Source organism: Ahaetulla prasina, chromosome 5, assembly GCF_028640845.1.
Source record: "Ahaetulla prasina isolate Xishuangbanna chromosome 5, ASM2864084v1, whole genome shotgun sequence".
NCBI classification, from domain to species: domain Eukaryota; kingdom Metazoa; phylum Chordata; class Lepidosauria; order Squamata; family Colubridae; genus Ahaetulla; species Ahaetulla prasina.
This window is the reverse complement of record NC_080543.1, coordinates 82,439,087-82,456,172: the sequence shown is the minus strand read 5'-3', so window position 1 is coordinate 82,456,172 and position 17,086 is coordinate 82,439,087. Positions and strand designations below refer to the sequence as shown.

Below are 17,086 nucleotides of genomic sequence, written 5' to 3'. Positions count from 1 at the left end.
AAAATGGGTTGATTATATGGTTTATAGAAGTTACAGGGGAGATATTCTCTGAATTGGATTGGATTTTTATAAAGTTTTAAATACTTTAGGATTAATCTGCTGTATTGATTTATATATTTTATCAATGTTAATTGTTATTTCTTGAAGGATTTTGGTTATGTAAGGGGGAAGTCAGAGCCAGAGAGAAAAAATTTGTATAATTGTTTTGGAATAATTTAGCTTATGTTTGTTTTTGAACTATACTTTATGGGTGTTCTGGGAAAGGGAAAATTTAGTGAATGATTGTTTTTTGAACTATACCTTGTGTTTGTTCTGGGAAGTCGGGGGGGGGAGGAGGGTGGTTTTGGAGGGATGGGGGAGGGGATGGAGTGGGGGGGAGGAGGGGAAAAAAGGAGGGTGAAAATTTTTTGTAAAAACTTTTTCAATTAAAAAAAAAAGATGTTGTAAGATGTAGTGCAGACAGGGGTGAAATGCTCCTGGATCGGACTGGCTCACGCGATCCAGTAGCAATGGCGGCGGCTGGTTCGGAGGACCGGTAGCAAAAATCCCTGGCCCCACCCCCTATGCCTCTGCTGAGCCCCACCATCAGCAGAGGGTATTTTTTTTACTTTTAAAAGAAGGTTTTGCTTCAGCCGAAACATGCCTTTAAAAGTAAAAAAAAGCCTTTGAGGATCCCACCCCTCAGCTGAGATCGGCAGAGCCTTTAAACTTAAACAAAAAAAATTTAAAGGCTACTCTGGGGATCTCACCTGAGTTCCTCATCAACAGAACCTTAAAAAACATGTTTTCTGTAGAAACATATAGAAAACCTCCTTTTAAGAGATTCTAAGGCACTTACCTGATTACTGATCAACCTCATGGCTTTTTTCCCAGCCGGAAAGCCCCAGTTTTGTTTTTAGCACCAGACAGAACTAATCTAAACTTAGCTAATCTATTTCATCACTGAGTGATTAATGCTGTCTGGATTTCCTTGCTGAGGAACTATGGGAATTGAAGTCCACAATAAAATAAAATAAAATAATAAAATATTTGTGCAGCTTTCTAAGATTTGGTGTGTTTCTGTAGTGTTTCACTCTAACTACACAAACATACAAAATCTCAGAAAGCTGTATGTGGTATTTTGTGTGTGTGTGTGTGTGTGTCAGTTGTGTTGTGTGTGTGTAAAGTGTGAAAGTTGGCTTTTGAGCTTTTTGTGGCTGTGTGAAGTATGAAGTGCAGCTGCTTTTACACTGTATGTGAGTCCCGTTGTGTTGTGTTGTGTGTGTGTAAAGTGTGAAAGCTGGTTTTTGGTACCTCTTATTGTTTTTATACTTTGTTTATTATTTTTATTATTTATTGTTATTGGACACACCCTCCCAGCCATCAGACCACCAAGCCACGCCCACCAATTAAGCCACGCCCACAGAACCAGTAGGGAAAGTTTTTAGATTTCACCCCTGGGAGCCATATTAACAGCATCATCTGTTGATCTATTTGCTCGGTATGCAAATTGCAAGGGGTCTAACAGCGGATCCGTGATGGTTTTCAAGTAGGAAAGCACTAGCTTTCATGACTACAGATGTTAAAGCAACTGGTCTGTAGTCATTCAGTTCCTTGATAGTGGGCTTCTTCGGCACTGGGATGATGGTAGAGTGTTCGAAGCAAGAAGGAACATAGCACATCTCTAGTGATTTATTGAAGATATGGGTGAAGATGGGGGCCAATTGGTCAGCACAGACTTTTAAGCAAGAAGGAGTTATCTTGTCTGGGCCTGGAGCTTTTCCTGGCTTTTGTCTGTGAAATAGGTCCTGCACTTCCTTTTCTGTGATCACTAGGGGTTGTGAATCCAATGGGATGAGGTCAGTTGTAGGAGGCTTGGCTGTTGTTGGTGAGATGGGGGTTATGGAGATAGGTGGCTGTAGTTTCCTTTCAAACCTGCAGTAAAACACGTTCAGGTCATCTGCCAGTTGTTGATTTCCTTCAGCCTGGGAGGGAGGTTTGCCATAGCCGGTGATATTTTTAAGAGTTTTCCACATGTTTGCTGGTTCATTTGCTGAAAACTGATTCTTTAGCTTTTCAGAATAGCTTCTTTTTGCTGCTCTGATCTCCCTTGTTAGTACATTTCTGGCCTGATTGTACAGCATTTTATCACCTTTTCTGTAGGCTTCCTCTTTGGAATGTCGTAGCTGCTTAAGTTTAGGTGTGAACCAAAGTTTGTTGTTACTGTATATTCGCAAGGTCTTTGTCGGTATATACAGGTCTTCACAGAAGCTGACATATGATGTTACAGTACCTGCAGAGGTATCTTCAAAAATATTCCAATCAGTGCAGTCAAAGCAGGCCTGCAGCTTTAATTTTGACTCCTCCGTCCAGGTCTTAACTGATTTAATTGTTGGTTTTGTGGTTTTAAGTCTTTGCCTGTAAGCAGATACAAGGTGAATCATGCAATGATCAGAATGTCCTACAGCTGCACGTGGTAAAGAACGATAAGCATCTTTTAGTGTTGTGTAGCAATGGTCTAACGTATTATTGTCTCTAGTGGGACAATTGACATGCTGAAAGTATTTTGGTAGCTCTTTCCTTAAATTTGCTTTGTTCAGATCTCCCAAAATAATGGCCAGTGAATCAGGGAATTTGACTTCAGCCTCCATGATTTGGTCAGCTAAAGTTTGTAATGCCTAGATCTATAATCAGACATTTTCATTTCTATTTAGCTACTGACTGAAATTTTGATTGTTCTTTTTAGCCACTGTAATAACAAATGGTTGTTTTCACAACAAAGTAAAACTATAAATTTTCAATATGAAGGTAAATCTTCAATTAGTACTTTACAAAATGTTGGTATTATAAAGAGCAAGACAGAATTATTTATCATTGCCCAAAGAATGACTCACCTGTCCATTCTATTGATTGAAGGCCCTGAAATGGAAATGGAAAAAAGTCACCCAACAACATTTCACAATCCTGCTTTGGGTTTTTAAATAAATCCGTAAGGCATTTATTTATTTATTTGTTACATTGTTACATTTATTTGCTTTGGGATTTAAATAAATCCGTAAGGCATTCATTTATTTTATTTATTTATTTGTTACATTTATTTGCTACCAATCTCGCCTTGGGATTATGGTAAGAAAAAATTAACTGAATTCATATTGTTAGTGGCCAGGTTTACCATTTAAAAACGCTAGAGAACTAAAGTACTTTTTTGATTGAATCACTTATGAAAACTTTCTACAACCAAAAAATTAACACAAGAAGGATATTAAAAGAGTTTTAAAATGACCAGACATTTGTGCATTCAGATAAAGACATAACATATGCAACATGTTCATATCACCATGGCAATGCTGTAATGATCATAAGTGCAAGGACTGGTTGGAAGTCACTTTTTTCAGCATCCTCATAAGTCACTAAACGAATGGTCATAAATCAAAGATTACTTGTTGTGGCCTGCTGGCAGCAGAGTCAGACAGTGAGGAGGTTGGGGAGGAACACAGGGCAGTCCTGGGGGCTGGGGAAAGCTCGGACGAGGGCTCTGCATCGGAGGCAGAGGGGGAGATAGACAGCAAGGCAGAGGAACAGCTGGAGCCCGTTCCCAGTGTGTGCATGCCCAGAGCTGCCAGAAGACAAGAACAACTCCGAAAGCAGGGTCAACTTGGGAGTAAAGCCATACGTTGGAGGTGATTGACCCCTCCCATAGGAAACAAAAGAGGAGTGAACAGGCTTTTGCAGGAAACAATTCGTTCATTCCGTGACTCTGAGAAACTCTGTGCCAAGTTTTGCCTTTTGCCTCATTTGGAAACAAGTTATGTGGCAGCTTGCCAATCAAGATAAGGTATGTTGAGAAATATTCCTTTGAAAAAGTATTTGGACAAACCTTGCTGACGGTGAATGAAAGTAATTCACAGTCATGCAAATAAAAGAGGTTTTGGCGGGACCAATTCCTGTGGCCTGCTTTTTAAGGGAGCCTAGGTCAGAACACTACTGTATTATCATTATTGCTATTATCTTTAACAATATTCACTTTTAATTGAAAGCTATACTCTCGGTAAGCTAGGTACTCTTCTCCACAGAATATAAAAGCAGCACTTTTTTCTTTTATGTTAAGAAACTGAAATCCTTTTAATATGCATATTTAATATGCATATTAAGAATGAATAATGAATAGTTTAGAAATATTCTATGCAAAGTCCTGCTATTTTAATTCAGATGCTTCCACAGATTTCATACATTAAAGAATAATCTTACAAGACACAATAGCTATTTTCCTTAAAACATTGTGTCTTTCACACCCATGCAAAATAAGATGCCTAAATGATGTTATTTGATTAAAATGATTTCACATTATTATTCTGGTCTCAACTTAAGTTTATGTATGTGTGTGCTATTCTCAGTATGCAAAATTAAAATCCAAAATACAATTTGAGATTGATTATATAACTAATGTAACCAAAATTCCATAGATTAGATTGAAATAGAATTCAATTTAAAACAGAACAGCAACTGTAATAAAATATCTGCCAAATCTTCATCTATACTTTGATAAGGTACCATGCAAAATACTTTATTTTGTATTTAAAGCAGCTACAGGCATTAAGCTGTAAAAAACCTGTTTTCACTACCCTTTTGCCTTATGCTTCAGGGAAGAATACTGCCAAAAACACATTCTTGTGGCTGTGCTGTGGCCTGGTGTGTTTAGCTAAAGAAAACAGGTAAGTCAAACAGACTATAGAATTTGTTGCTTTCGCTCAGTGGCTAAGACAATGAGCTTGTCGATCAGGTCGGCAGTTCAGCAGTTCGAATTCCTAGTGCCGCATAACAGAGTGAGCTCCCGTTACTTGTCCCAGCTTCTGCCAACCTACCAGTTCGAAAGCACATAAAAATGCAAATAGAAAAATAGGACCACTTTGGTGGGAAGGTAACAGTGCTCTGTGTCCCTTCAGTATTTAGTCATGCTGGCCACATGACCACGGAGATACCTTTACTAGTATTCGCTGTAGTGGATCTTGTCTGTGGTTTCAAAAATATGCAGTTGATAAAAAATTTTTTTGCACCACAGGAGTTTCTAGTGCATCATTCTGATTTGTCATTTTGTGCATGTGTACAATTACACATCTAGCCTCCACCCCTGCAATGTCCCACTAAACTGACCTTGTATGAGCATCTTTTTCCTGCATGTAATTTCCTCTACACTGTGAACAAGTGTGCCGTGATTTCCACAGTAGGAACCCTAAGCAAGAGCTTTTCTGACAGCCTTTATTTAGGAACACCTTGGTGGATAAAGTTTGAACTTGATTCCCTGATGGAACATAGCATCAAGTTCAAAAGGCAGACACAGGCTGCCTTGCAATCCTGTAAAAACACATATTGGGCTTTGTAAAGTAAGACAAGGCAAAGCATTATCCCTTTCCATACATCCATCACTGCAGAGGCAGTGAGGATTGGGCCTCCACTGCTTCTTTATTGTGTTCTTTATAAAATAATCTTATTTCTGCTTTTTTGTGATTTGGGGGATTATCTTTCAGGGCTCCAGATCTTAGCCTACATAGGTTCAGTGTCTTGTTCGTTATGGTTCCACAACTGTATGCTACAAATAATAAGGTCTACCTTTAGTGTTTTACATCTCTGATAGACACACACATTCCCTTTCTTTCTCTTTCTTTCAACATGAAGAACCCTGGAAACATTTACTACAATGCATTTATTAGAAGTCTGTTTCCACCAGATGCTTTGGTAACAATCAATATGCTTGGATTAAGAAAGACTAAACTACAGTAGAAATTGAAGGCCTGATCAGGATAATTGTTCCTAATTGGGTTTTTTTTCCTTCAATAAAGGTATTGTAATTGGATGCAAATCTGTATTTTGTAGTCATACATACTATAATACATTTGTGTTCCCATAGTTGTATATATTTATTGATATTGATAGTCACTAAAATGCTTGTTTAATTTTTGGCAGTGGTTTGCTCTCCGAGCTTGTCAAATGTTTTGTTCCATGACTTGGTAACATCATCAGTGGGACTTTGGTAGAAGTATCTTGCTGACTTCTACAATTGTGGACAAGACACTTCTACTGAAATCCCACTGATAATGTTACCTAGCCAGTAACAAAATGTTCAGGAACTAAATGGCAAACTCAAATGACCAAACCACTGCCAAAATCTAAAATCCAAGCTACGAGTATTTTCTAGTATTTCAATGCTAGTTTAGTCTTTGGCCATGAATTAAATAAAGCAGAATAAAAATGACTGATGCATGTTAATGTTATACTCTAGAACTGTTGGAAATCTTTTTCCTTGAAAGCTAAAAACACTTTATCGTTATTGAGCTGATATACAACTGAGTTATGGATGTTAGCCCATTATTGATTTCAGACAGAACATCAAAAGTGTGCTGTGCCTTATCTCCTGAAGCTGAAGGCTTTTTTCTTAATCACAGATGGAGATAACGATCATTGTACTTCAATTTCATTTGGAAACTGGCTTCCTTTTTTTAATCACAGAAGAAATGATAGATTTAAACAGCTATGTCTGCAGTAATTGGTGAGCCATTTTTAAAATCTTAATTGTTGACAAAAATATGAATATATGCATTCATTTCACAATCTAACTGGAAATATACTGTAGAATTTTATATTATATAGACTATATTCTCTGTTGCCTAGTGTAAAATGCAAATTTTAATGAAAAGTATGTTTGTGTTTGTGAATCTATATTTCTCAAAACAGAGAAAACTAACATTGAGAAGACTAAGGAAAGACGCAGCTTTCTGTATCACACAGTGGCCAACAGTGAACATGAGAAATGTTCCAAAGTCTAGACTGATGATCTATCCTTTTCAATGTTTCTCAGCAATTTATCTATAAGCTATGCTGCCTTATAGTGAAAATAATTTGGTCTTTTTTAACTTGGTATTATCTTTTGAGATAGGTGACCATAACATAAAAAATACTGTTGTATAGTCTCAAGATGCGTATAACAAAATTATTATATAGAACTAGCAATTGTATAGACAACACAGGATTGCCATCTTCATTGAGCCATCTACTGTGACTCTAAGATCCCTTTCCTGATCAATCACTGTCAGTTTATATCCCATTAATAGATTACAGATTGTCCTTGACAGACAACTGTAATTGTGACTAAAATTTCCATCGCTAAGCAATGCAATTACAGTGCTACAGCACTTAGCAATGGCAATCTTTGCAGTTCCAGTTGCATGAACAATTCCATCGATCTGCAGAATCCTAAAGTTGTTCTCAGTAGTTTGGTCAAACTGATTTCAGTTATGTATGATTTCAATTATTGTATTTTAAAAAGAAACATTGTTGCCTTAGACATTTACTTTCCCCCCAGTTTTTACTACTGTACTATTTTACAGAAATTAAATGTATTAATTTATGAATTAAATAGCTTTATTTATTACTTACATTCTCTTCATTATTTAGAAGAGAATAACATATTTGGACCCTCAAAAACAAGAGCCCTCCATTTTTAATTCTGATGGGATTGCACTACCCCAGAGAGACCCAGAGTGGAATCTGGCAGTCCTCTTAGTCTTGCAGCTCGTTTGAAGAGCAGCTGGCAATTAGGGCTAGAAAGCCTTTGTATATCTTTGGATAGTGTGTCATTTGCACCAATTCTTGGATTGTGAGGCCCTGCTCACAGTAACCCATGCCTTTGTAACCTCTTGTTTAAACTACTGTAATGCACCCACATGGGGTTGCCCCTGAATAATTTTCAGAAACTTTAAATGCTGCCAGATATACTGCACACATAACACTTCTTTGTGGCTGCATTTGTTACTGGTGTGTTTCTGAGTACAATTCAAGGTGATGGTTGGTTATCATCTTTAAAGTATTACATGACTTGGGACCATGTTACCTGAGGGATTGCCTTTTCCCAAGAATCTCTATCCATCTAGTGAAATGGCCATATTGCAGATCCCATCAGCCAGAGTGCTGGCTGGCAGGGACTAGAAGATGGGCTTTTTTCCCCTGCTCTACTGAACATCCTTTCAGACATTAGAATGGCCCCAACCCTGTTAGCCTTTCCTAAAGCTCTAGAAAACTTGACTATGTTCCTGAGCCTGGGGTGCTGAATGCCCATTTCCTGGTTGCATTGCTATGTGGCCAAGCATCTCAACTGCTATGTTTATTTATTTATTTTGGATATTTTTATTTTTTATTGTTTTTATTGTTTTAAAATGTTTTTATTGTCTTCATTATATTTTTTTGTAAGCCACCCAAAGTATTTGACTGAAATGAGTGGCATAAAATTGAATAAACAAATGAACAAACAAATTTATATTTTTTTATGAAGCAATTCCTAAAATAAGATGGAAACTAGTGTATATATACACTATATTAAAAGATAAGAAATTGTTTACACTTCCTGCTGGTCTGATATCAAAATACTATGTATATTTCAAATAGACATAGAACATACACTATAGAAAATAGAGAACCAGTCTGGCGAGGTGGTTAGGTTGCTAGGTTAGAAACCATGAAAACTGGCTGAATGATTCTGGGCCACTCACTCTCTCAGTCTATACCAGACCCCACAGAGTTGTTACTGTGGGAAAAATAGGAGGTATGAGTGTTAGTTATGTTCACTACATTAAATTTTATAGATATAAAAGTATAATAGATAAAATGTGTCCATATCTAAATATGTCTGTCTATCTGTCTATCACCAAGTAAATCTGTCTATCACCAAGTAAATTGTGCTAAGAATTTTTGAAATGTAGTTTTAAACTCACTTACTAGAATATAATTCCTATTATATTCATTAATATTATCCAAAGAATCTGGGGCTGAAACATCAAATCCACAACTCTGGATCTAAAAATTTTCCCATTAAACATCTGAAAACCAGCTAGATCATATAAAACTGAAGTAAAAACATTTCTGCTTGCATCCAACACATTTTCATCTTCATCATTATTCAAGCAAATTTGTCCATTGGGAAACTGTATAAATTAAATTATGTAATGGTCTCTCCATCTTCAATAAATCTTACTGTTCTGTTGCCCAGAGTTCTGATTATTAGCCATTTATCAGTTTTAAAAATATGTATTGGCTTGATTTTTTGGATGAACTGTATGATTTAAGTTACATAATTTAAGAATTGTGCTTAATTTTTTCAATATCTGTATAATTTGCTAAATGCTACAAGCATCAACATAACCCGATTGCCTTGACCTTTGTGATATGCATACATTTAAGCAGAGAAGTAAACTTGCATGTGAATTATACAAAGATCTCAAGGAAATAAGCTTCCTGCTAAAGTTTTCATAACTCCATTTTCTAAATATATACAATTGTAACAAACAAATATAACTAGTAAGTAGACATTTGGATTTTGTAGCATAGTGCAGAATGACACCTGGGCAAGTGCTTTTCTGCTAAATCTATAAATAAGTATAATCATTTTGTGGCTCCCAAAGAATAAGGTAATGTTTGCTAATACGTTCCTTTTTTATTTTAAACTGAAGTAGCTGAACAAGAGCATTTGACAAAGACTAACTCAAAAGTCTGGTTTGTTTAACTGGGTTTTGCAGAGTTAGCCACCATTAGTTGTTTTTATACATTAAACCAAAATACCCATAATAGTTTACAAGACACAACAGTTGAATTCTAACACTGAATGAACAATATTATTTAATACAACATATAAACTGCATCTTCAGTTCCCACAAGGCCTTCTAGAATACCCCATTTAAAAAAATCACCAGAGGCTGAATGCAACTTTGGGTGTGGCTAAAGATAAAATTACACCTCATGATGATGCAGAAAAGTGTTTTCAGATTATGTCTGCCATATTTAGTCAAAGCAGAGACATAAGCCTTTCTCATTTTGACTGAATCCTTCAGAGCACGAACGACCATAAAAGAAGAATATACCGTGATTTGCAAATCGTACTGAAATTATATCCGTATCTCTGATCAGCTATTTCTCATATAAATGGCTAGGCGGTTCTACAATCTTATTAGTCTACATCCTTGGTCTCCGCCCCTATTATAGCTGTTGCTTCATCATGACAGCAGCCATCACTAATAGTGCAAGTCCCTAACGCCTGAGGATCCGCTAACACTTCGCCATCAACACCAGCTACAACTTGCCAGTGATGATTTTTTGCCATTCTTCTTCCCAAACCCCTCCACTTCCAGCCCCAGCCGCCAAAGGAGCCGCTTCTCCCCGACGGCTCCTTTCAACGTTTGCGAGCCGCAAAAGCACCCGAGCCCACTTATGCAGGCGGGCCTAAATCCGGCGTGCCTAAATCCACGTACAAGCGGGAGGACGGGATGGAGACGCGGGGGCGCTGCTAATGCCCGCCCATCTTCGGCCCACCATGCCGCAGGGGGAATACATGTTCCTATTGGTTCTCTTTCGACAAAGGCGTGGCCTCTTCCTTGCGCTTGTTTCCAATTGGCGATGGCTCGTGTCAATGACCAAAAAACAACCACCAAACAAGTTACCCAACTCAGCAACACCTCCCTCAAAGCTTTGCAAGCGGCCGCGAGTCTGAGCTGGGACTGGACGCGGGAGTGGAGAGTCGGAGCAGGCAAGAGCGGGAGGGAGGGAGGCGCAGGTGGGATTGTCGCAGGCGGACATAACGAAATCAGCGGCGGCGGCAAGAGGGGCAGCGGAGGTGTCCGTGACTGAAGCGCATCGTGGATCTGTGCGAGGCCCGGTGAGTCGCTGAAATCTGGGTATGGGAGCGTTGACTTGCTCCCGTCTGTCGGCCACCCTTCTGTCATTGCACTCTCCCTCCAGCCCTCGCCCCTTTGCTGTCATCCTTTCTCCTTCCCCTTCCCGTAACCGCCCCTTTTAAATCCCACCCACGCTCACCGCCTACCACCCTCTTACCAAGGCTGTCGCCCTTGAAGATGCCGCCTACTTCTTTGATGCGGTTCCCCCCGCGCCTCGCACACGCATGCTCCCATCTGCCAGCCGCGGCTGTTGCTCCCCACCTCTCCCCTCGCCTTGGTGCCTCCCCTCGGTAGCTCGAACGCGCTTGGCGACCCCTCAGGTTCGCCTACTTTTTCCGCAAGGATTTTCCTCAAATCTTTGCTTCGTGGGGTTTCTCCCCATCTTCCTCCCCACAGCCCATCTTCCTGCCCCCTCCCAGCAAGAGCTCGCAGCATAGGTGAGTGCCAGAGCTGACCAAATCTTGCATCCCTGAATAAATGGTCCTGAGAATTTTAGGAAATGACTGGGTTCCCGTTGCAATGAATCTCTTCTGACTGCCAGCCTGCTTGACATTGTCCTGGCTTTAGTTTAAGAATCTAACTCAGACAGCTTTTCTTCCTTCTCAGCTGCTGGTCGCTTATTTGTATTCTTATAGTATGTCATATGTGTCTTCCATCTGAGATGCTGTGCGTTTCAAACCCTGCCTCCTACCATGAGTTAGGAATGAGTAATTTTATGGATTTAGAGATCCTGCAGACATAAAATATTTTTTGTGTTTCGTTGCTTACAGTGTTCATTAAAGCTGTAATCTGGGCTGCAAGATGAGCATAAATTTATTTTCTGTTCTATTTTCTTTATTTGCTCTAGATTCTTGCAAGATATAAGACTAAAAAATCTCTGGGAATATTCATGCATGAAAGAAAATGTTCCTTTACTACCTTCTTCTTCCTCTTCTTGGTGAAAGAAATGATATACAGCTAATGTGATGGCAAAATCCTGGAAGCACCCTGGGGTGAAGTTTGGATTTTCTTTAGAAAGATAGGTTCGGGGATTCCCCTTATGATGTCACTTGATTTTGTTCTGAGGTGCAGCCTTCATGACTATCTCGTTGTAGTCCATTAATACCTTCAAAATAAAATATCTGTTTATTAGTTCTGCTATTAGAATTACATTTTCCATCACCTATACTGCTATTTCTTCTGAAAGTGGCTGAATTTTACAGTGCAGTATATGTACATTCTGGTGTTGGACTATATATTACTAATTTGCTATACTGACTTATTTAAAAGAATCCCTTCTGTCACATCAGCATTCTCAACCTATGCAATCACATCTAACATTACAATCAATTATTTAAGTTTTTAAAAACAAAAGTATTTTAAAGAAAGTATTTGATTACTAGACAGTGCAAATTAAATCTGAAGGTAATGAAGTAGAAAAATGTCCTAATAGAATATTAATTTTCAAAATTTCTTCCTTGGCCTCATGCTAAATATCTCAGGGTATGTCATCTTTTTTAAAATCTGTATACAATATTTGAGTGCAGTACACACATGTAGCTGAATAATGTTGAAATTTGCCACCAAATGAGGCAGTTGAAATAAAATCAGTGTGTTATGTAAGGTCTATGGAAGAAAATATAGTCAATGCAATCTACTTATTTTTTCTTACCTTCTATCTCCTGCTTTCTTTGATTAGAAAATTAGAAAATGGGGCCAATTTTTAAACATAGCTTCTCTTAAATGGTTTTATTGTTATAAGAAAGAAACTTGTTCCCATGGTTTTGAATGTAAAACAGTTCTTGGCAGGATTTTGATTTGGAATCACTAAATATATGCTAAACTATCATAATGTCTACATATATTAAGGAGGTAGCACAATCCTATTTGAACTTAATGGGATTTAAACATGTATAGAATTGCCCAGATAAATCGTATAATTAAATTTCCTGTTATTCAAGATATAAATTTCAATGCAGTATTAATTTTACAGAGAGTTATTCTGTAATTAATATTTGCATTTATGCATATGGATTGCATATTCTAAAATAGGATAAAGTTTTTCATATACACTAGTTTTATCCCTAAAACAGACTTGAAGATCACTGCTTCCATCTTCATGATATAGTTGAGATACTACTTTATTCCAGTTTTGTATTCAGGTTTGAAAAAAGAACTCCCATCTCAGATACTTAACCTGCAACTTGAATTAGCTATTTGATTAGTAAGATAAACATAGCAAGTCTGAATGCTATCTTCAGGAATTTAATTTTTTGCCTAACATAATTTAGAGCAATCAATCTACTCTCTAACATTGCAAATTAAATTTCTTTGAAATCAGTAAAACAATTGTGTGGAATTTTGGGTGGACTGCGGTGAATTTCATATTTATATTATTGCTCATTCATTTTTGAGGATGTTCTAATTTTTTTGATACCATAGTTTATTATTCTTAAAATCTGTAAACATAATTTTTCTGTAGATAGAAGAATAAAAGTGCAACTATTTTCTTTAGTTATTCATGTAATTTAATTACTGATTATTTCTAAGTTTCAAAATACATTTGTATGGCTTGCTTTAAAACAGGAAGCTGTATTGAATTATGTTTATAATTATGAAGACACTCTACATGAATCATATCTTCTTCCATATGTCAAAGTTGTAATAGAAGTTTTGAAGTTTTCGTATTATGGCTAACTATGTTAAATAGCATAAAGAGAATAAAAGCATTTTTATTCTCTTTAATGAATTCTCCTTAATGAGATTATATACAGATTAATGCACTTAAAATGCAAATGATTTATTTTGAATCAAAGATTAATTTTTTTAATTAACATTAAGAATTATTAGATTTAAGAAACATTTAGCAGAATTCTTTGCTCATATTAAAAACTTTCTTAAACCATTAACGATATGTTGTGTTTCTTATATAAGGATATTAAAATCTGTGCTATTTTTATTGTTTAGCAAATAAAATATCTTTGTTACACCGTATTTAAGTTATTATATGCAAACTAATCCTACGAAATCTTGTACATTCAAGAGATGGGAGTGGGAGGCAACTGTTTTGCAGTGATTGTCCTCTTTCCTCTGGTGTGGTTCCAATCAGTGAAATCCTATGAAACTGTACATTCACCCATTATTCTAATCTGATGGAATTAATTCTAAGAAAGCATGTCTATGATGACAATCAATAGTTAGAAATGTCGGCTGAAAATATAGGTCATCCCAGGAAAATAATTTAACTTTTATGAACTGGCATTATGGGAAAAGTTACGGCACTGAGATATCTTAAGACTTCTCAGTTGATGGTGTTGAAGGCAGAAACTTTGTGTGACCATTACAGTAATTCTTTCTATCAATGCATGAAAAAAGACTAGACAACTAGAAAAATAGGCAGGATGAGAAGGCAAAAAACTTAAAGTTTTAATAACACAAAACAATCTGGAAATAAAAGTCTGACTATCTGTCTGGAACCCACACTGCATATCGGACATTAATACAATTGAACGTGTCCAGAAAGATTTCACAAGAAGAGTCCTCCACTCCTCTGCTCGCAACAAAATAGCTTATGCCACCAGACTTGAAATTCTGGGCTTAGAAAACTAAATTTAGCTCATAAAATTATCTGCTACAATGTCCTACCTGTCAATGACTACTTCAGCTTCAACCACAACAATACATGAGCACACAATAGATACAGACTTAAAGTGAACCGCTCCAAACTCGATTGCAGAAAATATGATTTCAGCAACAGAGTGGTCAAAGCCTGGAATGCACTACCTGACTCTGGTTTCAAAACCCCCAAAATTTTAACCTAAGACTCTACTGTTGACCTCACCCCATTCCTAAGAGGTCTGTAAAGGGTGTGCATAAGAGCACCAGTGTGCCTACAGTCCCTGTCCTAATGTTCCCTTTAATTGTATTCATTTTATGTATTCAATTCATGCGTATACTTATATATATTACCTAAATCATTCTTGACTAAAATAAATAAATAAATATTTCTTAATATATCTATCAATTGACTATGAAAGATCTATTAATCATCTTTGACTTTAAAACCCTTAACTAATAATATGGGACATCTTTTATAATGTTTGAAATCTATTTTATTTATTTAATATTCCATTATAATTATTTATTTGGTTTTTAAAGTCACCCATTTACCAAATAACTTTTGATAGCTTATATAGAATACACAGTACAAATAGTAGAGCCAGAAGGGAGGAAAACGTCTGAAGCACCCCACAAAACAGGGGCCTTGGGCTAGATCTCTCCCAACCAACACTGATTGAAATCCCAGAGGAAAGAGGACAATTACTGCAAAACAGTTGCCTTCCACTCCCATCTCTTGAAATTGGTCCAGAGGTATACCATGATTGGTGGCATTGAAAACTGCTGATAAAGCAAAAATTGTGAGAATGGATGTACTTCTCTCATCCTGGTTTTGTCAGAGATACTTCCCAGGTGAGATCAATGCTTTCTCTCTATTCTAACCAGCCCTGAAGCCTAAATAAAAAGCTAGATAATTCACTTCCTTCAGGGGTCTTTGAAACTGCAGTTCAACCATCTTTCCCATAATCTCTTGGAGGTTGTTCAAAAACTAGTTAGTACTGTTGGTTCTAGTGAATATTTCCTGAAGATGGTCTGTACTAATAAATTCATCACTGTCTGGGCCCAATCATTGTCATTTCCCTGGAGATCTTGTTAAACTAAGAGAAACATGGATCAACATACATGTGGCTGCACTACTTCAAAACTTACAGGCTGAAACTTCTCCCAAATAATCAGGCTAGACTATACCTCAGTCAGCTAAGAAGGAACCTGTATAATTGGAGGATTTGAACAATGTTATACTTAAATCAGCTGTGAAATCTGTCCGGATCTCTACGGCTCGTATGAACTGGTAGCACTGCTGGTGGGAGGCTTCGCCCACCTGCCGGGACATCATTATGTCTCGTTTTTGACCTGCGCATATGTAGAAGGTGCTCATACTCCTGAATCGGTAGCAAAGGCAAGGGCATTTCACCGCTGACTTAAATGCCTAAGATGTATTTTAAAATGTAAACCTTAAACAATTCATGCTTAAATTGAGTCCTAGGAAGGCAAAAAGGTATCTTTCCAGTAATATTTTTTAGGAGGATTTACATGGTGTCATATAAAATTACCATTTTTTACATGTAAAAAACCCACTACATTATGAACCTAAAGAAAAACTTTCAGTTACCGTATTTTTTGGCATATAAGACGCACCTTTTTACCCCCAAAAAGAGGGTGAAAATCTGGGTGCGTCTTATACACCAAATGTAGCCCCGCCCACCCACTGCCCCCCACCCTTCGGAGGTTGTCGGCCGAAAATCCTCTGTGGAAAGCGGGTCGGCTGTGGATTGTGCTGTGGGTCGGCTGTAGGACATAATCTGGGCACTCTTCTTCCCCTTTTGGCATCGTTGATGCATTTCTGCTTTGCTTGCTTTTCAGAAAATGGTTGCAGGCGCCGCTTGGCTTTGAGGAGACGAGGCGGAAGAGAAAGCCGTCCTTCTTCACTGCTTGGGGAGTCGCTGCCATGGGTCGGGAATCGAGGGTGCAAAGGGACGGCAGACTTCAGGAGCCTGCTTGGGTGTTGCGTTACTGTGGGAATCGCTTCGGGCAATAGGGGAGGAAAAAGAGCGTCACCTCCCTGCATGGCGTTTTCCGGTGTTTTTTTCCTCAATTCTCTGAAGCAATTTTCAAAGCTGCACGCCTTCCTCCTTTTCTGCAAATTGCTTCAGAGAATTGAGAAAAAAACAACCATGCAGGGAAGCAATGCTTCAAGGAAAAAGAGGGTTTGCGTTTCTTCCCCCATTTCCTGAAACGTTGCTTCCCTGAATGGTGTTTTCCGGTGGTTTTTTCCTCAAAAAACCACAATGGAAGCGGACACACACATAAAAAAGAAAAGCCTTCTAAAGATCTTAAAGATCTTTATTCTAAAGAAAAATAAAGTTCCAACTTCAAATTATAATAAAAGACAAAACAGATCCGATAATAACTAATTCAAATAATATCAAACAGTACCAAACAAATAGTGTAGTGAAATTCTGTACAATAGAAATGTCAACATCTAAGATGGCTTAGAAAATTTTCGTTAGTTTTATGTGTGTGTCTGCTTCCATTTTCATTTATATATTGTTTATTGCTTCCCTCTTCAGTCTATTTACAGATGTTGTTATAATACTGTCTTTTATCTCTTCTCGCAATCATGTGAAATTTTTTGTAAGTTCCTTCCTGAGATTTTTGTTTCTCCTGGCTTCTTGCCGATTTTTACTGTTTCTGGGATCCAGTTTCCTTTCTTCTATTTTTGATCTCTGGCATTCTCTTTTCATATTCATCTTTAACTGCTGCTTTGGTGTCATTCCAAAATTTCTCCAATTCTC

At 37.5% G+C, this 17,086-nt stretch overlaps 2 protein-coding genes across 3 annotated transcripts in view; one reads left to right on the top strand and one right to left on the bottom strand.

Moving 5' to 3' along the window:
* Positions 1 to 7,445, top strand: part of RAI2 (retinoic acid induced 2) — a 234,139-nt gene extending 226,694 nt beyond the window's left edge. The window contains exons 4-5 of the transcript XR_009155524.1: positions 6,420 to 6,523; positions 7,429 to 7,445. The gene's annotated coding sequence lies outside the window, so the exon portion shown is untranslated. The remainder of the gene's footprint in view (positions 1 to 6,419; positions 6,524 to 7,428) is intronic.
* On the bottom strand, positions 386 to 10,820 carry LOC131200143 (uncharacterized). Of its 2 annotated transcripts, none has more exons than XM_058186579.1 (3): positions 10,466 to 10,820; positions 2,874 to 2,898; positions 386 to 2,397 (listed from the first exon to the last, which is right to left on the bottom strand). In XM_058186579.1, the coding sequence occupies exons 1-3, from the start codon at positions 10,740 to 10,742 to the stop codon at positions 1,470 to 1,472; spliced, it is 1,230 nt and encodes a 409-aa protein (XP_058042562.1). In that variant the 5' UTR covers positions 10,743 to 10,820; the 3' UTR covers positions 386 to 1,469. The 2 variants fall into 2 exon arrangements, with proteins under 2 accessions (XP_058042562.1, XP_058042563.1); XM_058186580.1 differs by having other exon boundaries at positions 10,272 to 10,810.
* Between the last annotated feature and the right edge of the window lie 6,266 nt (positions 10,821 to 17,086).